General features: G+C 44.1%; 1 protein-coding gene across 36 annotated transcripts in view; it reads right to left on the bottom strand.

The window, feature by feature from the left end:
• Positions 1–26,486, bottom strand: part of RIMS2 (regulating synaptic membrane exocytosis 2) — a 1,685,778-nt gene that overhangs the window by 287,807 nt on the left and 1,371,485 nt on the right. For 22 of the 36 annotated variants that reach the window (XM_030217702.1, XM_030217600.1, XM_030217677.1 and 19 more), the window contains 2 exons: positions 14,264–14,443; positions 12,400–12,509 (listed from right to left, as the gene is read on the bottom strand). In XM_030217702.1, the coding sequence (XP_030073562.1) occupies positions 12,400–12,509; positions 14,264–14,443 (290 nt within the window). Of the gene's footprint in view, positions 1–9,727; positions 9,761–12,399; positions 12,510–14,263; positions 14,444–26,486 lie in introns of all 36 variants that reach the window. The other 14 variants (XM_030217770.1, XM_030217734.1, XM_030217653.1 and 11 more) reach the window with 3 other exon arrangements.

Here is a 26,486-nt window from a genome sequence, read left to right as displayed (position 1 = left end):
TCTCCTATAACGCTCAGCTATTCCAGACCCTTGAGCCTACTGCATAATATCAATCACTTGCCAAGCCGGACCCAAGATCTCTATGATAATACAGGACGTAGTACTTTATTTGAATAACATGTGTAAACGTGCTTAAAATAGCTTATAAAAATAGAAAATTCCAGCAGTATTTAAAATTTGAACTGCTATCAAAATCTTGAGCAACCCAATCAAAGCAGTCATGTTCACCTCAATTCTGCGACTCCTGTCTGCTTATCTAATTGTCAGTTGATGAATAATTTGCTGCACCTGCATGATATCACCAACTGCTAATAAAAAGTTAAGTATAATACACTTTTGGGGTTTCTGAGTGAGATTTGTTTGCTCCTTGTTTAAGAGTCATGCAAAAGAGCCACGTATGGCCCCAGCGGCATAGCACATTGGCCTGGCCAGAATTTTAATTGACCAATATCATGGAGAAGACAAACTATTTGCAAAAATATTGCCAAATCATCTTGCACAGATACTCCCCAATATCACTGCTGAACTACAGGTGGGTTTTGTGCACTCTAGACAGGCTGTGAAGAATGTGAAAGCTATGTTGGCTTCATTGGAAGTTTTAAAATATAGGAAGGAGTCCTTCTTAATTAGTTTGAGAGATAAACTATTTGTTGAGTGAAAACATATTTCCTTCTATTAATTTTAAAAGTATTACCACGTAACTTCATTGAGTGTCCCTAGTCTTTGTACTTTTTTGAAAGGATAAGCAATCAATTCACATTTACCCATTCTACACCACTCAGGATTTTGTAGACCTCAATCATATCCCCCCTCAGCCATCTCTATTCCAAGCTGAAGAGCCCTAACCTCTTAAGCCTTTCCTCAAACGAGTGGAGTTCATTCCCCTTAATCATTTTGATCGCCCTTCTTTGAATTGTTTCTATTTCTGCTGTATCTTTTTAAATTTTGTATATCATTCTTAGAGGAGGGGCTATGGGGGTTTCTGTGGATGCAAAATAAACATATGTTTAAGTTAACAGCATGATAGTCCAGTGTGCAGTGTCAGTATTTTTTATATTAGATTTTCAGGCTACATAATTAAACTGCTACTAAGTATTTACCTGTTTTATTAATACAGGTTTATGAGAAATTTATATTTGTTATAAAGCAAAGTTGAAAGATATGTGTGTGCTACTGTGGTTAATCTATATTGCAGGACACTGTGATGGTCAGACACGTCTACTATAATGGCAAAGTTAAAGTTATGGGATAATGCAACTATATTTAAAAATGTCGGTGTTTCCAAATTTTCCACAAATGTGTATTGGGGTTTATGATGATGCAGGACAGACTGTTCACTTAGAAATCTATCAAGTGCACTGCATGGCATTATTTAGGAGTATATCAAGAGTTACTCACACCTATATGCCTAGTAACCCCCCCCCCCCATCATGTTAAACTATGGGCCCCTCTCCCCCTAAATGCCAGGTCTGGCTACGCGACTGCTGTTAAGTCAAGCTGAGACACATTGTAAATTCAGGAAAAAAATATTTAAAAAACAGTCACCAACCTAAAAAACGATTTTCACACCATTTTTCAAATATGATACAATACATTTAATTTGGTCAAAGACTGAACTTGAATTATATAAAGATATATTTATGATTTTGTCATTTCAAAATAGACTTTAGAAGCTGTAGTATAAAAGCTGATAGACGTTCAATAATTTTTACAAATCTAACAAAAAGGGTCCTTATGTTTACATACCGGTATATGAGTAATTTCCAAACTATCTAACAACAAACATGCCAACAAAAGAGAAAAAAAACATTAAAAGACACAAGCTGCTTAGCTAGAATTATTTTCTATTAATTCCAAGTTTTCTTATGAAGTGTTATCACCAAGTTCTGGATCTCATGCTATATCTAGGTCAACTGTGACCATGATACACTACACACTCTTTTTCTTTAAGAACACCAAACACAAAAAGGGGCCCATTTACTAAAGTGCTATAAGCAATTAGGGGGGCAATTCTATAACAGGTCACCTACGTTCCTTTATAGAGCACTAGCGTAACTGAGTATTTACATGCCTACGATTTAGGTGATATCAATTATACCAGCCATAAAGCTGGTAGATACAGTGTAAAAGTGCTTAAGTGCTGCAGCCAGGAATACATGCAACCTACAGTATGTGTATTAAGTAGGAGTTTTGCCTATGTCCTGCCCATACTCTACCCCTGTGTATTCCCCCCCATCTTGCACTTATGCACTATGCTAGTTACATGGATTGGTACAGAACAGTGCTTAGGCAGCATCCTAGCATTTACACATTTAAGTGAATATACAGTCACATAAATGCTAGTATTCTAAACATTTACATGCATAACAGGTGCATAAATGCTAGGGGATAACTCTATAACTGGGCACCTGGTAGGAGCCTATCCTATAAAAGGAATGTAGATGCTTACTTTTCTTTGAAGAATACTGGCATAATAGTGAAAATACGTGCCTATAAGTTGTGTGAGCACTTAAGCCAGCCATACATCTGGCCTGAGTGTGCCTATGTTCCAGTGATACATATGAAACTTCCAGTATTTTGTAGACTGTGGGGCTCATTTTCAAAACAAAAAAAGTAAAAAAAAAAAAAATCAAAAGGTGGCAGAAGGATGTTTTTCTCTCAAAAACATCACAGTTGTGATTTTCTACATCCCAATTTTAGAGGTTTTGCTCCACAGTTTGTCCAAATTTCAAGAGGGCATGTTGGGGGAGGGTTTTGGGGTGGACATGGGCGGAACCAAAAGTTAACGTTATTCTACAATAATGGAACAAAATTAAGATTTTTTGGCTAGACCAGTTTCAATCACAACTAAGTGACCAAAAGGTGCCCTAAATGACCACCCTTACTCCCTCTATGGTCACTGACTCCCTCCCAGACTCTTCTGATGTGACAGTGACAGTACATACCAGGCTCTAGGCCAGTTTTAGATATGATGGCCATTCCTATTAGAGCAGCAAGCAAGTCCCTGGAGTAGTCTAGTGGTCAGTGCAGTGGAATGTACAGAAGGGGACCCAGGCCCATATCCCACTCGAACTGCTACACTTGTGGTGGAATGTGTGAGCCCTCCAAAACACACTAAATACTTACTCTACCTACATATAGGCAACACCTACAGGTATAAGAGCTATTTTAGTGGTGTACTGTTGGGTACAGTAGGCTTTTGGTAGATTTTGGATGGCTCACTATAGAATATCAGGGGGTAACAGTGAGATGTGTACCTGAGACCTTTTATGTGAAGTCTACTACAGTGCCCCCACTGCTCTACTGGGATATCTGTGTGGCCAGTCTACTAAGAATGATGCCCCCCCCCCCCCCCCCCCAGACATCCCAATGGCTTGTTTCTGTCCTTTTCCCTTGGATGTTTTTTTTTTATTTTAATGGTCCTAAAAGATAGACACACTAAGCACAAAAATGTCTAGCAAATGTCTATTTTTGAAATAAAAAGTTGTACGGTTTTCTGGGTTGAAAATAGCCATGTTTGTTACTGGATTTTTGGACCATTTTGCAAAACGTCCAAAATCAGATTTAGACATCATATTGAAAATGCCCCTCCACATGTGAGTCCTGCCCATACTCCACCTGGACTTCACCCATGTGTGCATCTACCTATTATATACATGCTAGTAAAAAAGGCCCGTTTCTGTTAGAAAAGAAACGGGCGCTAGCAAGGTTTTCCTTGGAGTGTATGTTTCAGAAAGAGCGTGTGTGAGAGATGGAGCGTGTGTGTCAGAGAAAGAATGTGAGAGAGAGAGAGAGACAGAGTGTATGTGTTTGTGCGAAAGAGAGAGAGTGTGTGAGAGACAGTGTTTGTGTTTCTGTGTGACACTGTGAGAGAGATGGACAAAGACAGTGAGTGTGTGAGTGAGAGTGTATGTGGCAGACAGAGAATGAGTGACTGCGTGTGTGGTGTGAGGAACCCCCTCACCCCCTCTCTCTCCCCTGCCCCCTTGCAGCCAGGCATGTGCAGCGACCCTCCTCTCCCCGTGTTCCCCCTGCAGCCACCCATATCCAGCATCTCCCTGCAGCCACCCATGCCCATCAACCCTCCTCTCCCCCTGCTGCGTCCTTCCTGTCTCCCCTGCTCCCCCTGCAGCCACCCATGTGGTCTCAGGCCCCCCCCCCCCTCAGCATCCCTCCTGTCCCCCTGCAGGCACGCATGTGCAGCGTCCCTCCTCTCTCCCCTGTCCCCCCTGCAGCCAGCCATGTCCAGCGACCCTTCTGTCCCCCTGCCCCCCCTGCAGCTACCCATGTCCAGCGACCCTCCTCTCCTGTGCAGCCACCTATGTCTGAGGACACTCCTCTCCTTTTTCCCTATTCCTCCCCTGTGGCCAGCCATGTCCATCGACCCACCTGTCCCCCCTGATGACCACCAACCCTTCTGTCCCCCTGCCCGCCCTGCAGTGTCCGTCCTGTATCCCCTGTCCCCCTTGCAGGCACCCATGTGGTGTGTGGAGTCCCATCCCTATCTCCCTGTTCCCTGCCCCCCCCCCCCCGCAGCCACCCATGTGCAGCGACCCTTCCCTCCCCCTGCTTCCTTCCAGACACCCATGTCCAGCGAACCCCCCCTTCCCCCCCAGCCGGCGCAGCACCCAAAGAAAGCCCCTTGTCCCCCCCCTTCGCGCATCACCCGACCCCCCCACCGTGGCACATCACCAAGCCCCTCCCCCCCTCATCAACCCCCTCGCCTCCCGCAACTGCTAATACAAACTGTGTTCGGCGGCTGCTGCTTCTGCTATTCAGCAGCAGCAGCCCATACACAAAGAAAACAAACAAAAAAATCCTCCTAAAACGCACCTCCATTGAGAAGCATCTCACATTGGCTGAAGTCTCAGCATGCGCTCCTCCTCTCCCCTCTGACGTCTCGGCGTTTCTCCGGGGTCTTCCAGCAGGGGCACTGACGTTGAGGGGAGAGGAGGAGCAGCTGCAGAGACGTCAGCCAATGTGAGATGGTTCTCCACGGAGGTGCATTTTAGGAGGTTGTTTTTTTTTGTTTCTTTGTTTTCTTTATGTACGTGCTGAATAGAAGCAGCAGCAGCCGCCGGACAGAGTTTGTATTAGCGGTCGCGGGTGGCGAGGCGGTCGATGTGAGGGGGGAGGGGCTTGGTGAAGCGGCGGGAGAGGGGTTGGGTGATGCGGCGAAGAGGGAAGGGGGGTAGGGGCATTCTGATGCTCCGTTGCACGGGTTGTTGTGGCGATGCGGCGGGGGGCACTTAGAGGTGCACCGTCGAGGCTGTTTGTGTGTGTGTGTTTGTATGTGTGTGTGTGTGTGTGTTTGTATGTGTGTGTGTGTGTGTGTGTGTGTGTGTTTGTGTATGTTTGTTTGTTTGTGTTTGTGTGTGCTTGTGTGTGTGCTTGTGTGTGTTTGTGTGTGTGTGTTTGTTTTTGTGTGTGTGTGTGTTTCTGTGTGTGTGTGTGTGTTTGTGTGTGTGCGTTTGTGTGTGCGTTTGCGTGTGTGTGTGTTTATGTGTGTGTTTGTGTGTATGTGTGTGTGTGTTTGCGTGTGTGTGTTTGTGTGTGTGTGTGTGTGTATGTGTGTGTGTGTTTGCGTGTGTGTGTTTATGTGTGTGTGTTTGTTTGTGTGTTTGCGTTTGTGTGTGTGTTTATGTGTGTGTTTTTGTGTGTGTGTGTGTTTGCGTGTGTTTATGTGTGTGTGTGTGTTTGCGTTTGTGTGTGTGTTTATGTGTGTGTGTGTTTGTTTGTGTGTGTTTATGTGTGTGTGTTTGTGTGTGTTTGTTTGTGTTTATGTGTGTTTGTGTTTATGTGTGTATGTGTTTGTGTGTGTGTTTCTGTGTGTATGTTTGCGTTTGTGTGTGTGTTTATGTGTGTGTATGTGTGTGTTTGTGTTTGTGTGTGTGTGTGTGTTTATGTGTGTGTGTGTGTTTGTTTGTGTTTGTTTGTGTGTGTTTATGTGTGTGTGTTTGTTTGTGTGTTTGTGTTTATGTGTGTTTGTGTTTATGTGTGTATGTGTTTCTGTGTGTATGTTTGCGTTTGTGTGTGTGTTTATGTGTGTGTGTGTTTGTGTGTGTGTGTTTATGTGTGTGTGTGTTTATGTGTGTGTCTCTTTGTGTGTGTGTATGTGTTTGTGTTTATGTGTGTGTGTGTGTTTGCGTTTGTGTGTGTGTATGTGTTTGTGTTTGTGTGTATGTGTTTGTGTGTGTGTTTATGTGCGTGTGTGTGTGTGTGTGTTTGCATGTGTGTTTATGTGTGTGTATGTGTTTGTGTGTGTGTTTGTATTTGTGTATGTGTTTGCATTTGTGTGTGTGTTTATGTGTGTGTATGTGTTTGTGTGTGTGTTTGTGTTTATGTGTGTGTATGTGTTTGTGTGTGTGTGTTTGCGTGTGTGTGTTTGTGTGTGTGTGTGGGGGGGGTTGCGGGTGGCTTTTGTGGTCGTGTGGTTGGGGAGTTTGCCAGCAGTCTGTAGCGATTCCTAGGCAGGGGGAGGAGTACTGAAACACTCCCCCTGTCTGGGTCGTTGTTTATTGGAGGGGGTTGCCAGTTGGTAGGGGTGCCTTTATGGATCCCTTTACTCTCTGTGTTCCGCCCTCGAGGGCGGGGCAGAGAGATATGGTGAGTTGGATGGCTTCACCACCATGAACTTACGAACTGTTTAGGGATTTTGCAGATGGCTTCAGCAGGTTGTCTTCAGAATGTTGAGGTAGCGTTTTATGTACAGATGGGGCGTGGCTGAGGGCGGGTCTGTGAGTGAGGGTGACTGGTCCTAGCCTATGAAGACTACAGGATTTTTGTGCTTCTCTGCCTTGGAGTGAGCTTCTCTGCCTTGGAGTGAGTTTCAGAACGTTCAAGGTGGGATTTATTAATATAGATAATACAAAATATATGAATGTTTATAGAATAGCACTTAAGTGGAATTTTGGCACTTACATGGGTATGTTCACACATACACGCATATATGTCATTGGTGCATAACTATTAGCATGAACTTTACTGAGATACCCTCAGGAGGCACTTCTATACCAGAGTGTCACCATTTAGGTGCCATATTACTTGTGACAGCCAGGTCAATGGTTTGTGTAAATGTTAGTGCCTAAATGTGACATTTACACATGCAACTAACAATATTCTGTAAGTTGCTCACATAAATGTCACTCCTGGCTTTGGATTGCCCATGCTCTGCCAATGTGAATGTCCCCCTAACAATTATGCATTATGCAGGTCTAGCGCGTAATTATTGAAGAGTATTTATATGGCCTATGCCTGGAAAAGGACAGGTACAAATCAAGGTAAGGTATACACAAAAAGTAGCACATGTGAGTTTATCTTGTTGGGCAGACTGGATGGACCGTGCAGGTCTTTTTCTGCCGTCATCTACTATGTTACTATGTATTTAGGCACAATGCTGCCATTTACTTAAGTTTACACTCACCCGCCTGGATAGCAGCATTCTATAAATGTATGCATGCAATCAGCATGTATATTTAAGTGACCTGTTATGGAATGAAGGGATTAATTCACTTACCCACGTGGATAGGGGTATTCTATAAAATATATGCATGCAATCGGAATGTATATTTAAGTGACATAGAATGAAGGGGTTAATGAGGGAATTGGCTTATGCTAATTGTTAATGCACAGCTGTGTCTACAGGTCATGTGATGTTTTCACAATTATCTGCTAATTCCCAGGTAAAAAGGGCAATTCCATGATGTATGCACCACTTGCACAAGTAAATGTCTAGAATGCTAGCACTTGTGCATGTATGTGCACACTTATTCATGTAAGTGCTAGCAGGCCACCTAAGTGCTATTCTGTAAATACCCACTTAACCTACATAATGCACATTTGCAAGGGATGAGGCTCAAATTTATGTATATAATTTACAGAATACTCTACACATCCCTTCCTCATTTAAGGTCCTGCATTCATGCCGGTTCATGGGGGTTGACTAAATATTAGGTATGTCAATATAAGATTAGTTTGTATTCTATAACGTAACCTGGGAGCCCATCTTGTGATATAGAATAGGCTCCTAATGCATAGCTTCAGGGTGCCAAAATGGAGGCGCCTAGCTGTAGAATTGCTCTCTAAGCATATAGCATAGAACGGAACAAAAACTGAACAGGTAATGGGCATGGACTGCACTTTGCAGTTAATGCGTGATAATATGCCCTAAGTCAGGGGTAGGCAACTCCGGTCCTCGAGAGCCGCAGGCAGGTCAGATTTTCAGGATATCCACAATGAATATGCAGGAGATAGATTTGCAAGCACTGCCTCCATGGTATGCAAATCTATCTCCTGCATATTCATTGTGGATATCCTGAAAACCTGACCTGCCTGCGGCTCTCGAGGACCGGAGTTGTATACCCCTGCCCTAAGTTATCTCCTACCTCGGCAGATAATGCAAATCACTTGATACTACCTTCATAGGTGGTATTAACTGCAATGCAGCCAGTGTGCGATAAGTGTATTGTATCTGCATTAACAGTATGGGAAGCTACTGGACATGCCCCAATTACTGCAGAGGCATTGCTGTCACCATGCACTGATTTTTGCAACTAACACATGGTAACTACAAATTTTGTCACACTTTTGTAAATGGGTCCCGAAATGTAAGAAAACAGAGAATTACGTTACTGCTCAGGAACAAAGTTTTAAAAACCAGGAAAATAAAAATCCAGAACATAGGAACTGAAAGACGACTACGTGAAACACACCCTTTCCACTCTCAACAACATAAATACAGATTGCAATTGATATCTTTTAGTCTGGTAACAGAGTTAAAGATTGTATGAACAAATTATCCCCCTTGCCCCTCAGTAGGAGGACCAGTTTTTACATGCAACAAGTTAGGAATCTGTATTACCTTGCATAGTTTTAAAGTAGCAGTACTAGCAACCAACCGGTTTTTGCAGAGGATTCTGACAGTTAAAACATATAATAATAAAAATAAAGCTTTAAATAAAAATGCCAGCGATTGATATTTTATTTCCAATTAGATGTTTACATTTTAAAATATGAATTTAATTCAACCAAAGAAATTGGATTTAAACTGACTCTAGTAAATTGGCGTTAAAAGATTTACACATCCAGACCTAGATTCAAACCAGGTCTGAAGAGGTGAACCCAAAATTATAATCTCAGGAAGGCATCTGTACATTACCAACAGAGTGTGATGAATAAAGACTGGATTCAAGGAAGATGATTTTTCAATCTAGGGTCGTAACTATAGTATATACTTTATTTCAAAAACAGAAGTTAATAACTAAAGGGCTAGATTTACCAAAACATGCCGCCATATTACCAGGTGCTAACCTGCATCAATGTATATTATTGCAGGTGCCATTTCATATAGTGGGACCTATTTACTAATAAAGTACATTAACCGTGTTAATAATGTGCACTAATACGATAACACACCTTCATAAATATCTAAAAATGTATTAGAACAAAACACGCAAGCTAAAGTTTGAATAATGCCAGCAAAGTATGCTGTTAACACCAGGTTTCAGGTAAGGTGATATTTTGAGGCATTTCTCTAGTACTATTGCTTTAAAGCTATGAGCAGAAATGGAACATTAACAAAAAAAGGTGCAATCGCAAAATGGTCACAAGATGCCAGTGCTTGCTTAGGCAATTAAACAGAGATCAATTGCAGCTGAGTTTATTTTTTGCTGACGCAGCCCCTGATCAAGTCTTTCAGCAGAAAACAAACCACTCTTTATATACAGACCTTCAAAAAGTTCTATGTCCTTGTCTCCATTTTCTAGGAAGAACAATAGTAAAAACAAAAAAGGAACCAAAGCACAAGGGTTAAAAACAACAAAAGGATTTGTAAATGTAGAACATGCATCTCCATAAGAAACACATGTACACCAGTGTTTTAAGAAAGTTTTCACAAAGTACAGCTGAACCATTTGCTGTGGTAGAACTGGAAACCATGTTCCTGTCAATAAAACCAGAAGTACAGTAACCACAGAGTTTTTGTTTGATTTCTTTGACAAAGTAATTAACAAGTCAGTGATTTCATTGTACTGTAATACAGTGTCAAGCTTTAAATACTACTGTAAAATGTACCATTAAAAAACTTTTTCTTGGCTGAATGAAATTCTTGTCTTTTCTGGTCAGTCCAAGTTCAATAAGGATAATTCACCACACTTGAGTGACCCAGCTTCACCTCTGCGATTGTGATAAAATACATTTGCCTCTATTGCAATGGAAAGTTACTGTTCAAGTATATTTTCACATATATTTCTCTTGAAAATGTTTCAATAAAAAAACACGAATGAGTGATATAACAAATAACAACATTTACACTGAAAACAAGAAGTTTATAATGACCAAGTGCTGCATTTACCCCTGAATTCTATATATGGTGCTAAAAGATGCACGCTGAATTTTGCGGAAGATCCTGAGAGGCATGCACATTTTATTTGCTTAATGAGCCACTTAATACTAATAACTGAATGCTAACAATCAATTATTGGTGTTAATTGGCCTCAACTGGACGTTGCATGCACATTTCACTGCGTGCTATTCAATAACACTCTGTGCACAAAACTCATGATGCACAACCCGAAAGTGGGCATGGTCATAGGAGGGGCACAGATGAGTTGTGGGTGTTCTCACAAGATGCACGCAATGTTACATAATTTGGGAGATTTGTATCTAACTTGTATGCCAGAATTTACATCAGGTTTTAGCTGGCATAAATCCTCACAACCAAAGTTTGGTGCAAGACTTGGCTCTAAAGTGCTACTTTATAAGTGGCTCACAACTCTAAGCAGAATAGCACTCTGTGCAAGTTATTTTCAGCACCAATTATTGAATCTAGTCCTTAAAGGGCAATTCTATAACAGGGCTCCTGCATTTATAAGCCACCCGAGCACGTAAATGTACAGAATACCGTCATCTTCATGGGTAAACGTGTACTTAGACATGTCACTGGCAGCAAAGAAGCAAAGTGATATTCTGAAAGGGCACACCTAAGTGGCATAATACGTGCATGGAGGTGTGCCAATGCTGGGTTAAAACAATATTCTACAATGGAATCCAGGCACCCAGATGCTGTCATAGAATAGGCTCACACCATGCAGCATTAGGGCATCTAATAGGAGATTTTTATAGAATTGCTCCCTCCCCTTAGAGGATAATTTTATAACAGATTTATAAAACTACCTTCTCAATATATTTTATAATATTTAGAAACTGAGTTATTGTGGCTTCAAAAATGATCATATTAACTTAATTTCAGACTCATTCCAGATTTATAAAGGCTGAAAATCCATTCATTCCAGATTACAATTATCTGTAAAACATGTGCACATAAAACATGAAAAGCAAGTAACATACAAATAGAGCTTTTAAAGAAAGTGAACAGATGCACAATTATCTAATCATCTCCCCCAAACAAAACCCAGCCATAATTAAACAGTTGAACTTTCACGTGGTTAAACCTCCACATCATCTCCCCCAAAACAAAACAAGAGACAAACATATTATCAACAAAACCCAGCCATAATTAAACAGTTGAACTTACACATGGTTAACCTAAATTCCTCAACTAAGAGTTCAGGCGTTCCACAGAGGATCCTTATCTTACTATTCTATTCACCCCTCCCCCCAATATCAATTCCCTAAGGTAATTTAGTCTCCACCATCAGTCTACCAAAGGTACCTGGCCCAGATCACATAAAAGCAATCATAACTAAAGACAGGCATAATCATATAGAACACAAAGAATTATAAAATCTGGCCAAATAGCTAAGTTGCAATATTTTATGAAATGTAAAATAATTGAATTCTGACCTAAGCTCTGGAGGCAATTAATTCAAAACTTGGAGGGGGGCATCCCATAGAATGAGTTCTTGCTAATTCTAATCTTCAATGAAAGGACTGCAAAATGAGTATCATCACTATATCATAGCACACAAGCTGAAAGGTGCTAACCAACCTGATCTTTCAAAATACAGGACCTAGATCTTGAACAGCTTTAAACATCAAGTTTAAGATTTTGAAATGTATTCCTAACCTTAGCAACTGGCAGAGTAAAGAAATCAGCAGAGGGAAGAGGGAGGGGATGGCTTTACCCTATCTCTAATGTTTGGTGACAACACTTTCTGAAGAATTCTACACAATTTAGAGATGTGACAAAGTCTTCTTTGGAAGACCCAAATAGAATACTTTATAATAATTAAGATGTGTCAGGACCACAGCCTGTTTCACTATTCTAACTTCAGATGTGTGTAAAAAATGAGCATAACATCTGAAAGTAACTATCCATCAAACACCAGTAAACTTACAGAGTACAACATACCTGGTAGATACAAAATTTAAAGATAATAATCAGCTTTTACAGAGCTCCTGAGCAGATTAACTAGGCATAGTATTAAAGAAACCACTTACTTCTGTCGAATGTCCCCTTCGGTGGAAGCTGTGGTAGTTGACGGCCTCTGCGTCCTCCCATTGGTGTGCTTGATGGACTTGTTTGGACAGACCCAGTTCGGGGATGTGACCTATGAAAGACACATTAAAATGAAGTGCAGTAATTAAGTCATATTTATCTTCTAAAACTACAACAGCTAATCAGAAGACGACTTAGGTTCCTTGCATCTGTATATTTCTTTTACAAACTAGACTTTGATTGGAAAAACACACGATCTAAAGATAAACAACCCTGATATGGATATTCATGCACAAACAAAGGTGTATGTGTGCTTAAATTCAGGGGCCCTTTTTCCAAAGCACAGTATAAACTTTGCAGTTACTATGCATTGCAAAAGTTAACATGAGGTACCTGTAAAGCCTCTGTGGTAGCTATTGGAGGTGTACCTAGCATCTTACCACAGAGTTAATTCAGAGAATAAACATTTATCAGGTATTATGGGAGCAATTCTATAACCTAAGCACTAATATTACGTGGATAAATGTTTAGAATACTAGCATAAGCAACAAAAAACTGAGGTGGCCAGGGAGATAATGATGTTACTGGATCCACACTCTGGCTATTAATTTTATTGTTGACCCAAAATACTAGCATATACACACATAAATGGTAGTATGCAGCCTAAGTATTATTCTGCAAATAACCACTTAACATATAGCATTATTTGCAAAATGGGGGGGGGGGGGGGGGGGGGGGGGAGAATGAGTAGGACATAGGCAGGGCTCCTTTTGTACCTTATGTGAATATTTGCTGCACTTAGGTTTTCATACTTTTACCAGTTCTATGGCTGGGATAAAAGCTTGTGCCTATCTATGCCCCTGGATGGCTAATTCTAGACATCCTATTATAGAATTGCACCCTGTGTGCCTAATAAAAATGCAGATACACTTAAAAGACACCTACTGAGGTAAGAATTAAGCCATCTGCGTTATCTGGCAATAGGTTACTACATGTCAAGGCACAATCTATGCCCATTTCCCACCTGTTTCTATACTATGGACTAAAACATGCAAATTAACATGTGCTAAGTGTCAAGCCACCACCGGTAATTATTACTGTAGTCATATGCTAACGGCATGCACTAATTCATGTGTTAAGCACTTAATGCATTAAGGGCCCCTTAGTTGCATCTATTTTTGCTGGCATACATTACCCTTCTGTACATTTACTTACAACTCATTTTACAATATGGATCTATAAATCATTCCAACTATTGAAAACTAAAAGCGAGTCTTTCTGCAAATGGTAATATATTGCCAACAGTCATTAAATCTTAGGTCAAACTACTGCACAGAAACCAAATATTCTATCCAAAGAAGAATCTACTTAAATATTTTAAGTATATATATACAATGGCTTCCTAATGTAATAACAAGATTAATGAAAAATATAATTGGAAAATCACAGTGGACAGTTAAAGTATAATAATAAGGTTAAATATATTATTTTTCAAAGTCTATTGTTTGATGTTATGGTGGTCGTTCCAAAAGTGATGTCTGATGAACACAAACAATTTCTCATTCTGCAAGAGAAAAATGTAAGTATGAAGTGCTTTATGTGGAAAACTACCCAGGACACCTGGCAAATGAGAAATCACAAAATAAATGCAGCTAAATTCTGTTAGTAAACAAAATACAATGGAAACCACACCATTATATCCACAGCAGAATATAAATAGTGTGTTGGTAATTAGAGGGTTAGTAATTATTGCTACTAATGATCAGCCAATGATGGAAAAAGATACCAATTAGATACTGGGAAAATAAAACTAAAAACAGTGATTTGGTGGGGCAAAAGGGGTGTTAGTCTGATTGTCTTTTTCACCTCGATAACGCAGGTGAAGGAGGGGCAGATCTTCCAGTCATTAATGAAGGCATCGACCTCATGAGGTTTGAGTCAGGACGTTCAGTGGATCGGGAGCGGGAGTTGGTCCGCTCTAGTATGGGACGCTGTTCTGTTGACCTGGATCTTTGATATGGCTGTCTATCTGCTGCTTCACAATTCCTGTAATGTTAGTCAGAAAGCTACTCAGTTGACCCATAACTCTTCTGGATTTTACTTTGCTTCACATTGTATATCTATGACACTGTACCTTTTAGCTGAGAAGAGCTATCATTAGAACAAAATGAAATATGAATATAATAAAATGAAATATGACTATAATTCTTAAACAAGGAGTTAGTTTGACAGTGCACATCTCTTTAACACATATTCCAACTCATTCTTTTAAGAACATTTGTGGCAGCTTTTTGTCTTCCTCTGAAAATCTTCATGTAAACACTAAAGAAGTAAATCTCTATATATAAAAGGCACCACCAACGTTCTAAATGAAGCCTCCAGCCAGAAGTGTGAAGGGGGAGAGATATCCGGTTTCCCCTTGAGTGTCTGCCCCGCCCTCGCTCTCTCTGTAACACAAACAGTGAAGGAAAACACAGCAAACCACGAAATCAAATCGCTCTCTCTGTAACAGTGAAGGACTCAGAGGGGGGAGGGGAGAGAGGGCAGAAGCTCTCACTATCTCTGTAACACAAACACAGCAGAGCAGGAAACTTAACACTGAAGGACTCGACTCTGAGGGGGGAGGGGACAGAGAGCAGAGGGGAAGGGAGAGAGGGCAGGGACACAAACACTCCCACATGCACACAGAGGAAAACCTTGCTAGCCCCCGTTTCATTTGCATCAGAAACGGGGCTTTTTTTACTAGTAAATTATATTTTAATTCTTGCATTTTGTTTTCACCAAAAGACATCTATTCAACCCCATAATGGGGGCAGTTCTATTAGTGGGCACCTCCATGTAGGTGCTCTGAGGCTGCACAGTAGGAGGCTATTCTATAATAGTACTTAAGGAGGTAATCAGGCATCGTCGTGCACTGCCCAATTACCGCTGGGTTACCATGGGAGCCCTTACTGCCACCTCAATGGCTGGCTAAAAAGGGCCCTGACACGCAGGAAAAACAGCCCCTGCCATTACCACAGGGCCCTTTTCCAGCAGCTTAGTAAAAGGACCCCTAAGTGCCTAGGTTCTGTTATAAAACACTAGCATAACCTGGAATCGGTGTGTCTAACATTTAGATGCCAGGCCTTACTTTAGCAGGCACCTAAATGTAGTAGGGAGGCACTAACTTACAGTATTTTGTTTAAGCTATATGTGTAAGTGGGAGTTCCGTCTATGTCCCATCCCATCCATATGTACACCCCTCTTCCTAATGGATGTTTGCAGAATAGGGCTTAGGCACCACCAGGTACTTTGCTGACAGGGTGGCTGGAAATCTCTCCCAGTCTTCAAGGCATTGTGTGCTCGAGTCTCTGGAACCCGTGGTCTCAGTCCCCATTTTTCTCCTCTCCCTGAGTTCCTCCATTTGATTATTTCAGTTCTCCACATATGTGGATTCTCTTTGGATCTGAACAACAAACACTGTTAGCAGGGCACCTGGGTGTTAATAATAAAAGCGCTTAATATCCCCTTCTCTTTTCATGTGATTATCTGGGCTGCAGAGCATCCCCCATTCCCGCAGAAATGTATAAGGCAGCAACTTTCTTGTACTTCCCTATCACCTACATAATGCCTTTGTTTGTGCCAGTCTGGGTAACTATGGCAGGCTTATATATATATGAGTCATATATTGCCGCAGGCGTAGGTAGAAGGTTCTCCCTTACAGAGCAAGGGTCAGAGGCCGAGGCAGGTGTCATTTTCCTCACCTGCCTTGTGCTGTTCTGCGCCTGCCCTGCTCTGTCTCGCGCTCCTCAGCAACTCCATTCCTCATCTCCATCCTCGTGGAGGGGAGCGTCAAGCATCGGCCGTGGTGGCGCCGACGGCTCTGTAGCCGCGCTCCCTGTATTCTCCTGGGGGTCCTGGTCGCGATCCGGGGAATGTCCTGGGTCCTGCAGGGGGGCGCCAGCCATTTTGGCAGCGCCGGAGTCCTGGTGGCTCCTTCCCAGGAACACGGGCGGTCTGGCTCCATTTCTGGTGGCCATGATTGGCCTCCCACAACCTGGCTCCGTCTCCCTCCTGCAGCCAGCCAACCCAGAGCCTTCCTCACCAGCTGAGCCCTGTTGCTCCCGATAGTGGGGGCTATTAAGGAGCACCAACTCCTTCTCTCAGGGCTTCGGCTTCTACTTAGTAGAGTGCTTGTGCTCCTGTGTGTCTGTGTTCTCTACAGCGTGCTGCCTGATCTGATCTGACCTCTGCTGGAACCCTGACTACGCTTTGCCTGCTGCCTGACCTGACCTCTGCCTGAAAACCGGATTACGCTTTGCCTGCTGCCTGACCTGACTTTTGCCTGACCACCGGATTATGCTCTGCCTGCTGCCTGACCTTTGCCTGAACCCTGGATTACGCTCTGCCAGCCGCCTGACCTTGCCTGAACACCGGATTACGATCTGCCTGCTGCCTGACTGGACCTTTGCCTGAACACCGGATTTAGTTCTGTCTGCTGCCTGACCGGATCTTTGCCTGAACACCGGATTACGCTCTGCCTGCTCCCTGACCTGACCCGACCCTTGCCTGGGTCCTGACAACTGCCTGTTCGCCGCCTGACCTGATACCTGCTGGTACCCTGTTTGCGCTCTGCTCGCTGCCTGCCTTGGTCCCTGCAAGATTCCAGACTACTCTCTGCTTGGTGCTGACCTGCTTCCGCCTGTACCTAGCTGCTCTCTGCCTGTTGCCTGTGGCCTTCTGACCCCTGCCTGTATCTGGAAGTCCTGTCGGCTGCCTGCACCTGGGGGCTCAACCCTCAGGGAATGGCAGTCACCACAGGTGAAGCCACGGGGTTTGCTTGGCTGCCCAACGGTGCGCAGGTTGGAGTCTTCGCCTCTGTACTCCCGTCGGGCACAAGAACCCACAAACATGACAGTAAGCCGAAGCCATGAGTTCGCCGGAGAAACCCGAACTAGTGGACCTGGCACAGGTTCTGCAGCAACAGTAGGCCCACTTAAACAGGCTGTCGGGAGCCTTACAGGATGTTTGCACTCAGATGGCTACTCTCCAGGCCCAGCGGCAACCTACCGCCTCAGCTCCAAGACCTGCTCTGCCTTCCCCGGGCCTACGGCTCCCTGAGCCCACTAGGTTCGACGGAACCCCCTTCTGCTTGCCGGGGATTTTTTAATCAATGCTTGATGCTTTTCGAGATGCAACCTGGGTCCTTTCCTTCCGAGAGTATCAAGGCCACCTATATTATCTCGCTACTCTCTGGACCGGCCCTGGCCTGGGCCTCCCCTCTCTGGGAGCAACGAGGTCTCCTTCTTTCAGACCTAGGGGAGTTCCTTCACCGGTTCAGGATGGTTTTCGACATTCCTGGGCGGCCTTCCTCTGCAGCGGTGGATTTGCTACGAATCCAACAGGTAGCAGTTCCGTGGGAACCTATGCTATTCGTTTCCGGACCCTAGCCGCGGAAGTACGGTGGAATCAAGAGGCTCTCAATGCCATTTTTTGGCAAGGGTTGAACGGACGGATCAAGGACAAATTGGCTGGTCGGGACCTTCCAGTTACCCTGGATGCCCTTATCTCCCTCTGCGTCCGCATTGACATCTGTTTCCAGGAGAGATCTCAGGAGCGTGCCTCCCAAAGTCCCACCATGCGGCCGACCCCTCGGCCAACGTGGTCTACATCCCCTAGAGGAGCGACGAGTTCCCTTGCAGGTGCTCCCGAGGAACCTATGATGATTGGGCATCAGTGCCTTTCTGAATCAGAGAGATCCCATCGTCAAACCAATTGGCTCTCTTTATACTGTGGACAACCTGGGCACTTTGTTAGCTCCTGCTTGAACAAATCGGGAAACGCCAGAACCAAGGCCCTGTGAGGGGGGTGGACTTGGGTCGATCTGTACCCCCTCCCAGACAATCTAATTTCTGTCCCCATCACTCTGCGATGGCAAAAGTTCTGCATCAACACCATGGCCCTGCTTGGCTCGGGAGTGGGTTGGGAATTTCATCAATGCTAGGTTTCTTGAGCGTTTGGGAAGACCTGCTATGCCGTGCAGACCCCTGCAGGTCACTTCCATTCAGGGATCGACCCTACCTCAACCCATCACGCAGGTCACACCACCTTTGCAGATGCAAGTAGGAGTCTTGCATCAAGAAGAAATCATAAGTACATAAGTAATGCCACACTGGGAAAAGACCAAGGATCCTTCGAGCCCAGCATCCTGTCCACGTCAGCGGCCAATCCAGGCCAAGGGCACCTGGCGAGCTTCCCAAATGTACAACCATTCTATACATGTTATTCCTGAGCAGAAGCTTTCAGTGTATTATCGACGACACCCAGATCCCTTTCTTGGTCCGTAACTCTTAACGTGGAACCCTACATAACATAGCTATAATTCGGGTTCTTTTTTCCCACATGCATCACCTTGCACTTGCTCACATTAAACATCATCTGCCATTTAGCTGCCCAATCTCCCAGTCTCATAAGGTCCTTCTGTAATTTTTCACAATCCTCTCGTGAGTTAACGACTTTGAATAACTTTGTGTCATCAGCAAATTTAATTACCTCGCTAGTTACTCCCATCTCTAAATCATTTATAAATATATTAAAAAGCAGCGGTCCTAGCACAGACCCCTGAGGAACCCCACTAACTACCCTTCTCCATTGTGAATACTGCCCATTTAACCCCACTCTCTGTTTCCTATCCTTCAACCAGTTTTTAATCCACAATAGGCCATTTCCTCCTATCCCATGATCCTCCAATTTCCTCTGTAGCCTTTCATGAAGTACCTTGTCAAATGCCTTTTGAAAATCCAGATACACAATATCAACCGGCTCCCCTTTGTCCACATGTTTGTTTACACCTTCAAAGAATTGAAGTAAATTGGCCAGACAAGATTTCCCCACACAAAAGCCGTGCTGACTTGGTCTCAGTAATCCATGTCCTTGGATGTGCTCTGAAATTTTGTTTTTGGTAATAGCCTCTACCATTTTCCTCAGCACCGACGTCAGACTCACCAGTCTATAATTTCCTGGATCTCCCCTGGAACCTTTTTTTAAAAATCGGCGTTACATTGGCCACCCTCAAATCTTCCGGTACCACGCTCGATTTTAAGGATAAATTGCATATCACTAGCAGTAGCTCCGCAAGCTCATTTTTCAGTTCTATCAGTACTCTAGGATGAATACCATCCGGTCCAGGAGATTTGCTACTGTTCAGTTTGCTGAACTGCCCCATTACGTCCTCCAGGTTTACCGTGAAGTCAGTAAGTTTCTCCGACTCGTCCGCTTGAAATACCATTTCCGACATCGGTATCCCACCCAAATCTTCCTCGGAGAAGACCGAAGCAAAGAATTCATTCAATCTCTCCACTACGTCTTTATCTTCCTTGATCGTCCCTTTTACCCCTCGATCACCCAGCGGCCCAACCGATTCTTTTGCCGGCTTCCTGCTTTTAATATACCGAAAAAAATTGTTTGCTATGTTTTTTTGCCTCTAATGCTATCTTTTGTAATCCCTCTTGGCCTTCTTTATCTGTGCCTTGCATTTGCTTTGACACTCCTTATGCTGCTTCTTGTTATTTTCAGATGGTTCCTTCTTCCATTTTCTGAAGGCGTTTCTTTTAGCCCTAATAGCTTCCTTCACCTCACTTTTCAACCACGCCGGCTGTCTTTTGGACCTCCGTCTTTCTTTTCTAATTCGTGGAATATGTTTGGCCTGGGCCTCCAGGATGGTATTTTTAACAGCGTCCATGCCTGTTGTACAGTTTTTACCCTCTCAGTTGCCCCCCTAAGTTTTTTTTTTTTACCGTTCTTCTCATTTTATCATAGTCTCCTTTTTTAAAGTTAAACGCTAACATATTTGACTTCCTGTGTATAGTTACTTCAAGGTTGATATCAAAACTGATCATATTATGATCACTGTTATCAAGTGGCCCCAGTACCATAACATCCCTCACCAGATCATGCGCTCCACTAAGGACCAAGTCAAGAATTTTTCCTTCTCTCGTCAGCTCCTGCACCAGCTGCTCCATAAAGCTGTCCTTGATTTCATCAAGGAACTGTACCTCTCTAGCATGTCCCGATGTTACATTTACCCAGTCTATATTTGGATAATTGAAGTCACCCATTATTATCACATTGCCCATTTTGTTTGCATCTCTAATTTCTTTTATCATTTCTGCGTCTATCTGCTCATCCTGGCGAGGCGGACGGTAGTACACTCTTATCACCGTCCTTTTCCCTTTTATACATGGAATTTCAACCCACAATGTTTCAAAGGTGTGATTTGTGTCCTGCTGAATTTGTAATCTATCTGAGTCAAGGCTCTCGTTAATATATAATGCTACCCCTCCACCAGTCCGGTCCACCCTATCACTACGATATACTTTGTACCCCGGTATGACAGTGTCCCACTAGTTATCCTCCTTCCACCAGGTCTCAGTAATGCCTATTATATCCAATTTTTCATTTAGTGCAATATATTCCAACGCTCCCATCTTATTTCTTAGACTCCTAGCATTTGCATATAGACATTTCAGAGTATGTTTGTTGTTCCTATTTGCATGATGCTTAGTACTTGACACTATTGATTTGCCATCTTTTGTCTGATCTTTAGTTGTATTTAAGGGCACCTGGCCTACCACGGTCTGTTGTGCAACCTCACTATCCAGAAACCCTATCTTCCCTGTTTGTGAGGTATCCTTGCAAGATACCTTATCCCGAACCATGCGATTTTGAGCGACTGTCGGCCTTCCCCCCATTTCTAGTTTAAAAGCTGCTCTATTTCCTTTTTAAAAACCGATGCCAGCAGCCTGGTCCCACCCTGGTTAAGGTGGAGCCCATCCTTTCGGAATAGGCTCCCCCTTCCCCAGAATGTTGCCCAGTTCCTAACAAATCTAAAACCCTCCTCTCTGCACCATCGTCTCATCCACGCATTGAGAATCCGGCGCTCTGTCTCTCTCTCTGGCCCTGCGTGTGGAACAGGTAGCATTTCAGAAAATGCTACCCTAGAGGATCTGGATTTGAGCTTTCTACCTAAAAGCCTAAATTTGGTTTCCAGAACCTCTCTCCCACATTTTCCTATGTCATTGGTACCCACATGTACCAAAACAGCCGACTCCTCCACAGCACTATCTAAAATCCTATCTAGGTGACGTGTGAGGTCCGACACCATCGCACCAGGCAGGCAAGTCACCAGGCGATCCATTTACCCGGTCAATATCGGGGTAATTGAAATCATACATTATTATTGTGTTGCCCAGTTTGTTAGCCTCCCTAATTTCTACATCCGTCTGTTCATCCTGACCAGGGGGACGGTAGTACACTCCCTATCACTGTCCTTTTCCCCTTTCCACATGGAATTTCAATCCATAGGGATTCCACGATGTGTTTTGTTTCTTGCAGAATTTTCAACCTATTTGATTCAAAGCCCTCCTTAACATACAAAGCTACCCCTCCACCAATTCGATCCACCCTATCACTAAGATATAATTTGTACCCCGGTATGACAGAGTCCCACTGGTTATCTTCCCTCCTCCAGGTCTCAGAGATGCCTATTGTATCTAATTTTTTATTTACTGCAATATATTCTAACTCTCCAATCTTATTTCTTAGACATCTGGCATTCACATATAGACATTTCAAACTATGTTTGTTGTTCCTATGTACATGTTGCTCATTAGTTGACAGTGTTAATTTGCAATTTTTTGTCTGATTTTTACTTAAGGTCACCTGATCTACTATGTCTCTTTTGCAACCTCGCTATCGGGATACCCTATCTTCCCTGTTTTGGTGATATCTTTGAAAGATACCTTGTTCCGAACCATCGGCCTTCTCCTAGGTTTTAGTTTAAAAGCTGCTCTATCTTCTTTTTAAATGCCAGCAGCTTGGTCCCAACCTGGTTAAGGTGGAGCCAATCCTTCTGGAGCAGGCTCCCCCTTCCCCAGAATGTTGCCAGTTCCTTACAAATCTAAAACCCTCCTCCCTGCACCATCGCCTCATCCACGCATTGAGACTCCAGAGCCCTGCCTGTCTCTCACGCCCTGTGCATGGAATTGAAAGCACTTTGGAAAATGCTACCCTAGAGGTTCTGGATTTGAGCTTTCTACCTAAGAGCCTAAATTTGGCTTCCAGAATCACATGTTCCTATGTCATTGGTACCCATATATACCAAGAGAGCCAGCTCCTCCCCAGAACTATATAAAATCCTATCTAGGTGACATGTGAGGTCCACCACCTTCGCAACAGGCTGGCAAGTGACCAGGCAATTCTCATGTCCACCAGCCACCCAGCTAACTATATGCCTAATGATTGAATCATCAACTACAACGGCTGTCCTAACCTTTCCCTCCCGGGCAGCAGTTGGAGACATATCCTCGGTGCGAGAGGATAGTACATCCCCTGGTGGGCAGTTCCTGGCTACAGGAGTACTTCCTACTTCACCAGGGTGATGCTCTCCTTCTAGGAGACCTCCCTCCTCCAAGGTAGCACAAGGACTATCAGACTGGAGGTGGGACTTCTTGACAACATCCCTGTAGGTCTTCTCTATGTACCTCTCTGTCTCCCTCAGTTCCACCAAGTCTGCTACTCTAGCCTCAAGAGAATGGGCACGTTCTCTAAGAGCTAGGAGCTCTTTGCATCGGGCACACACATATGACATCTCACCAACTGGGAGATAATCATACGTGTGACACTCAACGCAAAAGACTGGATAGCACCCCTTTCGCTGCTGGACTGCTGACTCCATCTTAGCGTTTTTGAGTTTTTCAATAATTTAAAACTTGCTATAGTAGTAAGGATATTAGCCTAATATAAAAGTGTCTTTTAGTTTATATAGTATATTGTATGATTTATTTAGTGTTTCCTTCTTAGATGGTAATGAAATGTATTTAAAACTCTGTAAGAGCACTCCTTGCTTGTTACCCTAATTACAATAACTGACTATAAATGAAGAGTTGTCCTAGGGGTGGGAAGACTAAACTAGATCCTGCAGTGCCTGTTAGATTCTATCTGTTAATGCTGTGATACAAAGCTTTTAAAACTAAGTGGAAAAGACTATGGAGATTAGTTGTTAAAATTTGCTTTTTATATTTTTATTTTGCCTAACACTAACCTACAATTCCTCCTTTAAACCCCAATCTTTAAGTTCCCAAAGCACAAAGCAAAGTAGCATTCACTTACAAGAGAAATGTCCTCTTCTCTCAGAACTTCTCAGAAATCCAACTCTTAATTCTTCCTCAATCTATTCACCCTGCCTGCCTTGGCTGCGCCTCCATGCTCCCAGCATTGATTGGGTCAACGACGAGATTAGTAGTTGGGGAGTCCACTGTTTCCACTCGTGTCTCTCGCCAGTTGAACCTCCTGTAAAGGCCATTTCAGCTCTCCCCCGAGTTCTCCAACCCCTGTGATGCCTCTTTACCCAGGGAGTATCACAACTTCAGGGACGTCTTCAATGCTCAAGAGACGGAATCGCTGCCCCCGCATCGACCCATTGACTGTCCGATTGACCTGCTTCCCGGCAAGACTCCTCCTAGAGGCCGGCTGTATACCCTCTCCAAGGAGGAATCCAAGACCATGCACGCCTATATTCAGGAGAACCTCCAGAAGGGGTTCATTCAATCCTCCACTTCCCCTGCGGGCGCAGGGTTTTTCTTTGTGTCTAAAAAAGACAGGTCTCTGCGGCCTTGCATTGATTACCGGGGCCTGAATGACATCACGGTCAAAAATCGGTACCCATTGCCCCTTATCCCTGAACTTTTTGACCGCCTGCAAGGGGCGGGAATTTTTACCAAAGTGGCCCTCAGGGGAGCTTATAATCTGATCCGAATACGCCAGGGGGATGGATGGAAGACCGCATTCAACACCCATGAGGGCCACTTTGAGTATTTGGTAATGCCTTTCGGCCTTTGCAACACCCCTGCGGTCTTCCAAGATTTTATTAACTCCATCTTTCAGGATCTCTTGTATTCATCTGTTATTGTCTACCTTGATGACATTCTGGTTTTCTCGTCCTCCGTGCAGGAGCATGGTGCCCATGTGTGCACCGACCTTCGACGACTTCGGGAACTTCACCTGTTTGCCAAGCTGGAAAAGTGCGCCTTTCACCAATGCGTTATTCCCTTCCTGGGATATATTATCTCCCCGAAGGGACTCCAGATGGATCCATGGATCTAGCCAAGCTTAAGGTGATTCGGGAGTGACCGGTGCCCCAGGGACTCAGGGCCATGCAACGCTTCCTGAGGTTCGCCAATTATTACTGGCAATTAATTCAGCAGTACTCCTCGATCACCGCTCCGCTGACTGCTCTTACTAAGAAGAGAGCGGACATCAAGAATTGGCCCCCTGAGGCCCTTTCTACTCAGAAGGAAGCTTTCGTGCGTGCCCCGGTGCTCCGCAGTCCAGACATTACAAAACCTTTTATTGTGGAGGTCGATGCTTCTTCAGTGGGAGCAGGGGCAATTTTGTCTCAAACTCTGTCTTCCGGCAAGCGGCACCCATGTTTCTTTTTCTCTTGAAAGTTTTCCCCAGCGGAACAAAACTATACTATCGGGGATCGGGAGTTATTGGCGCTGAAACTTGCCATCCAGGAGTGGCGATATTTATTAGAGGGTGCTGCGCATCAGATCACTGTAATTGCTGATCATAAAAATCTCCTCTATCTGCAGGAAGCCAAAAGACTGAACCCACGGCAGGTGCGGTGGTCACTTTTCTTCGCCAGGTTTGATTTTTGACTGGTTTTTCGCCTGGCAGAGAAGAATGTGCAAGCTGATGCCCTATCTCGGGCCTTTGAGCCTCCAAGGATGTTGAGGAACCTTACCCGATGCTCCACATCTGGTGGCTGTGATTGGTCTCCCACAACCTGGCTCCCTCCTGCAGCCAGCCAACCCAGCTGAGCCCTGTTGCTCCCTATGGTGGGGGCTATTTAGGAGCACCAACTCCTTCTCTCAGGGCTTCGGCTTCTACTTAGTAGAATGCTTGTGCTCCTGTGTGACTGTGTTCTCTACAGCATGCTGCCTGACATCTGACCTCTGCTGGAACCCTGACTATGCTTTGCCTGCTGCCTAACCTGACCTTTGTCTGAACCCAGGATTACGCTCTGCCAGCCGCCTGACCTGACCTTGCCTGAACACCGGATTACGATCTGCCTGCTGCATGACTGGACCTTTGCCTGAACACCGGATTACGCTCTGCCTGCTCCCTGACCTGACCCCTGCCTGAGTCCTGACAACTGCCTGTTCGCCGCCTGACCTGATACCTGCTGGTACCCTGTTTGCACTCTGCTCGCTGCCTGCCCTGGTCCCTGCGAGATTCCTGACTACTCTCTGCTTGGTGCTGACCTGCTTCCGCCTGTACCTAGCTGCTCTCTGCCTGTTGCCTGTGGCCTTCTGACCCCTGCCTGTGTCCGGAAGTCCTGTCGGCTGCCTGCACCTGGGGGCTCAACCCTCGGGGAATGGCAGTCACCACAGGTGAAGCCGCAGGGTTTGCTCGGCTGCCCAACGGTGCGCAGGTTGGAGTCTTCGCCTCTGTGCTCCCGTCCGGCACAAGAACTCACAAACACGACAGCAGGAAATTCAAATCTAAGACATTTACAAGGAGGAGCTTCTGCTTTATAGTCAGAAGAGGGCTTCTGCTGCTACCAGAGCCATCCACTGTTTATACTGGATACTTCTATTGTTCCACAACTTTCCTGGGCTTTCTACCCCTTTCTGGAAATGCAGAAAGTTAGAAAGCTAACTCAGAGGACATAGCTCGCCTGTCTGTCTCTATGGGGTCAAACAGAAAGTTTCATTCCATTGGTGGATTACAACAGCATCACTGAAAATAATGTTAACACATTGAGGATCAAAGTACAAGCACAGAGGACAATGGCACACCACTACATATAATGGCAACAGTACTGAGGATTCAGCCAACCTCATCACTGCTAAATTCCTCAGGCTGTTATATATGTAATGATGAACTCATTTTTCTGTGGCAGGAAAAAAGATCCAAAGTAAAAACATCAAACAATATGTAGACAGGATTTTAAACTAGAGGAAAGGAGTGGAAGGTGGAAGAAAAGTTCAGGATGTCTCTCCCAATAACAGCATTACAGGAGTGGAGAATATAACATCTCTCTATA

This window comes from Microcaecilia unicolor, chromosome 1 (genome assembly GCF_901765095.1).
Source record: "Microcaecilia unicolor chromosome 1, aMicUni1.1, whole genome shotgun sequence".
Lineage (NCBI taxonomy): Eukaryota > Metazoa > Chordata > Amphibia > Gymnophiona > Siphonopidae > Microcaecilia > Microcaecilia unicolor.
The sequence above is the reverse complement of the archived record's forward strand: the minus strand, read 5'-3'. Positions and strand labels throughout refer to the sequence as shown.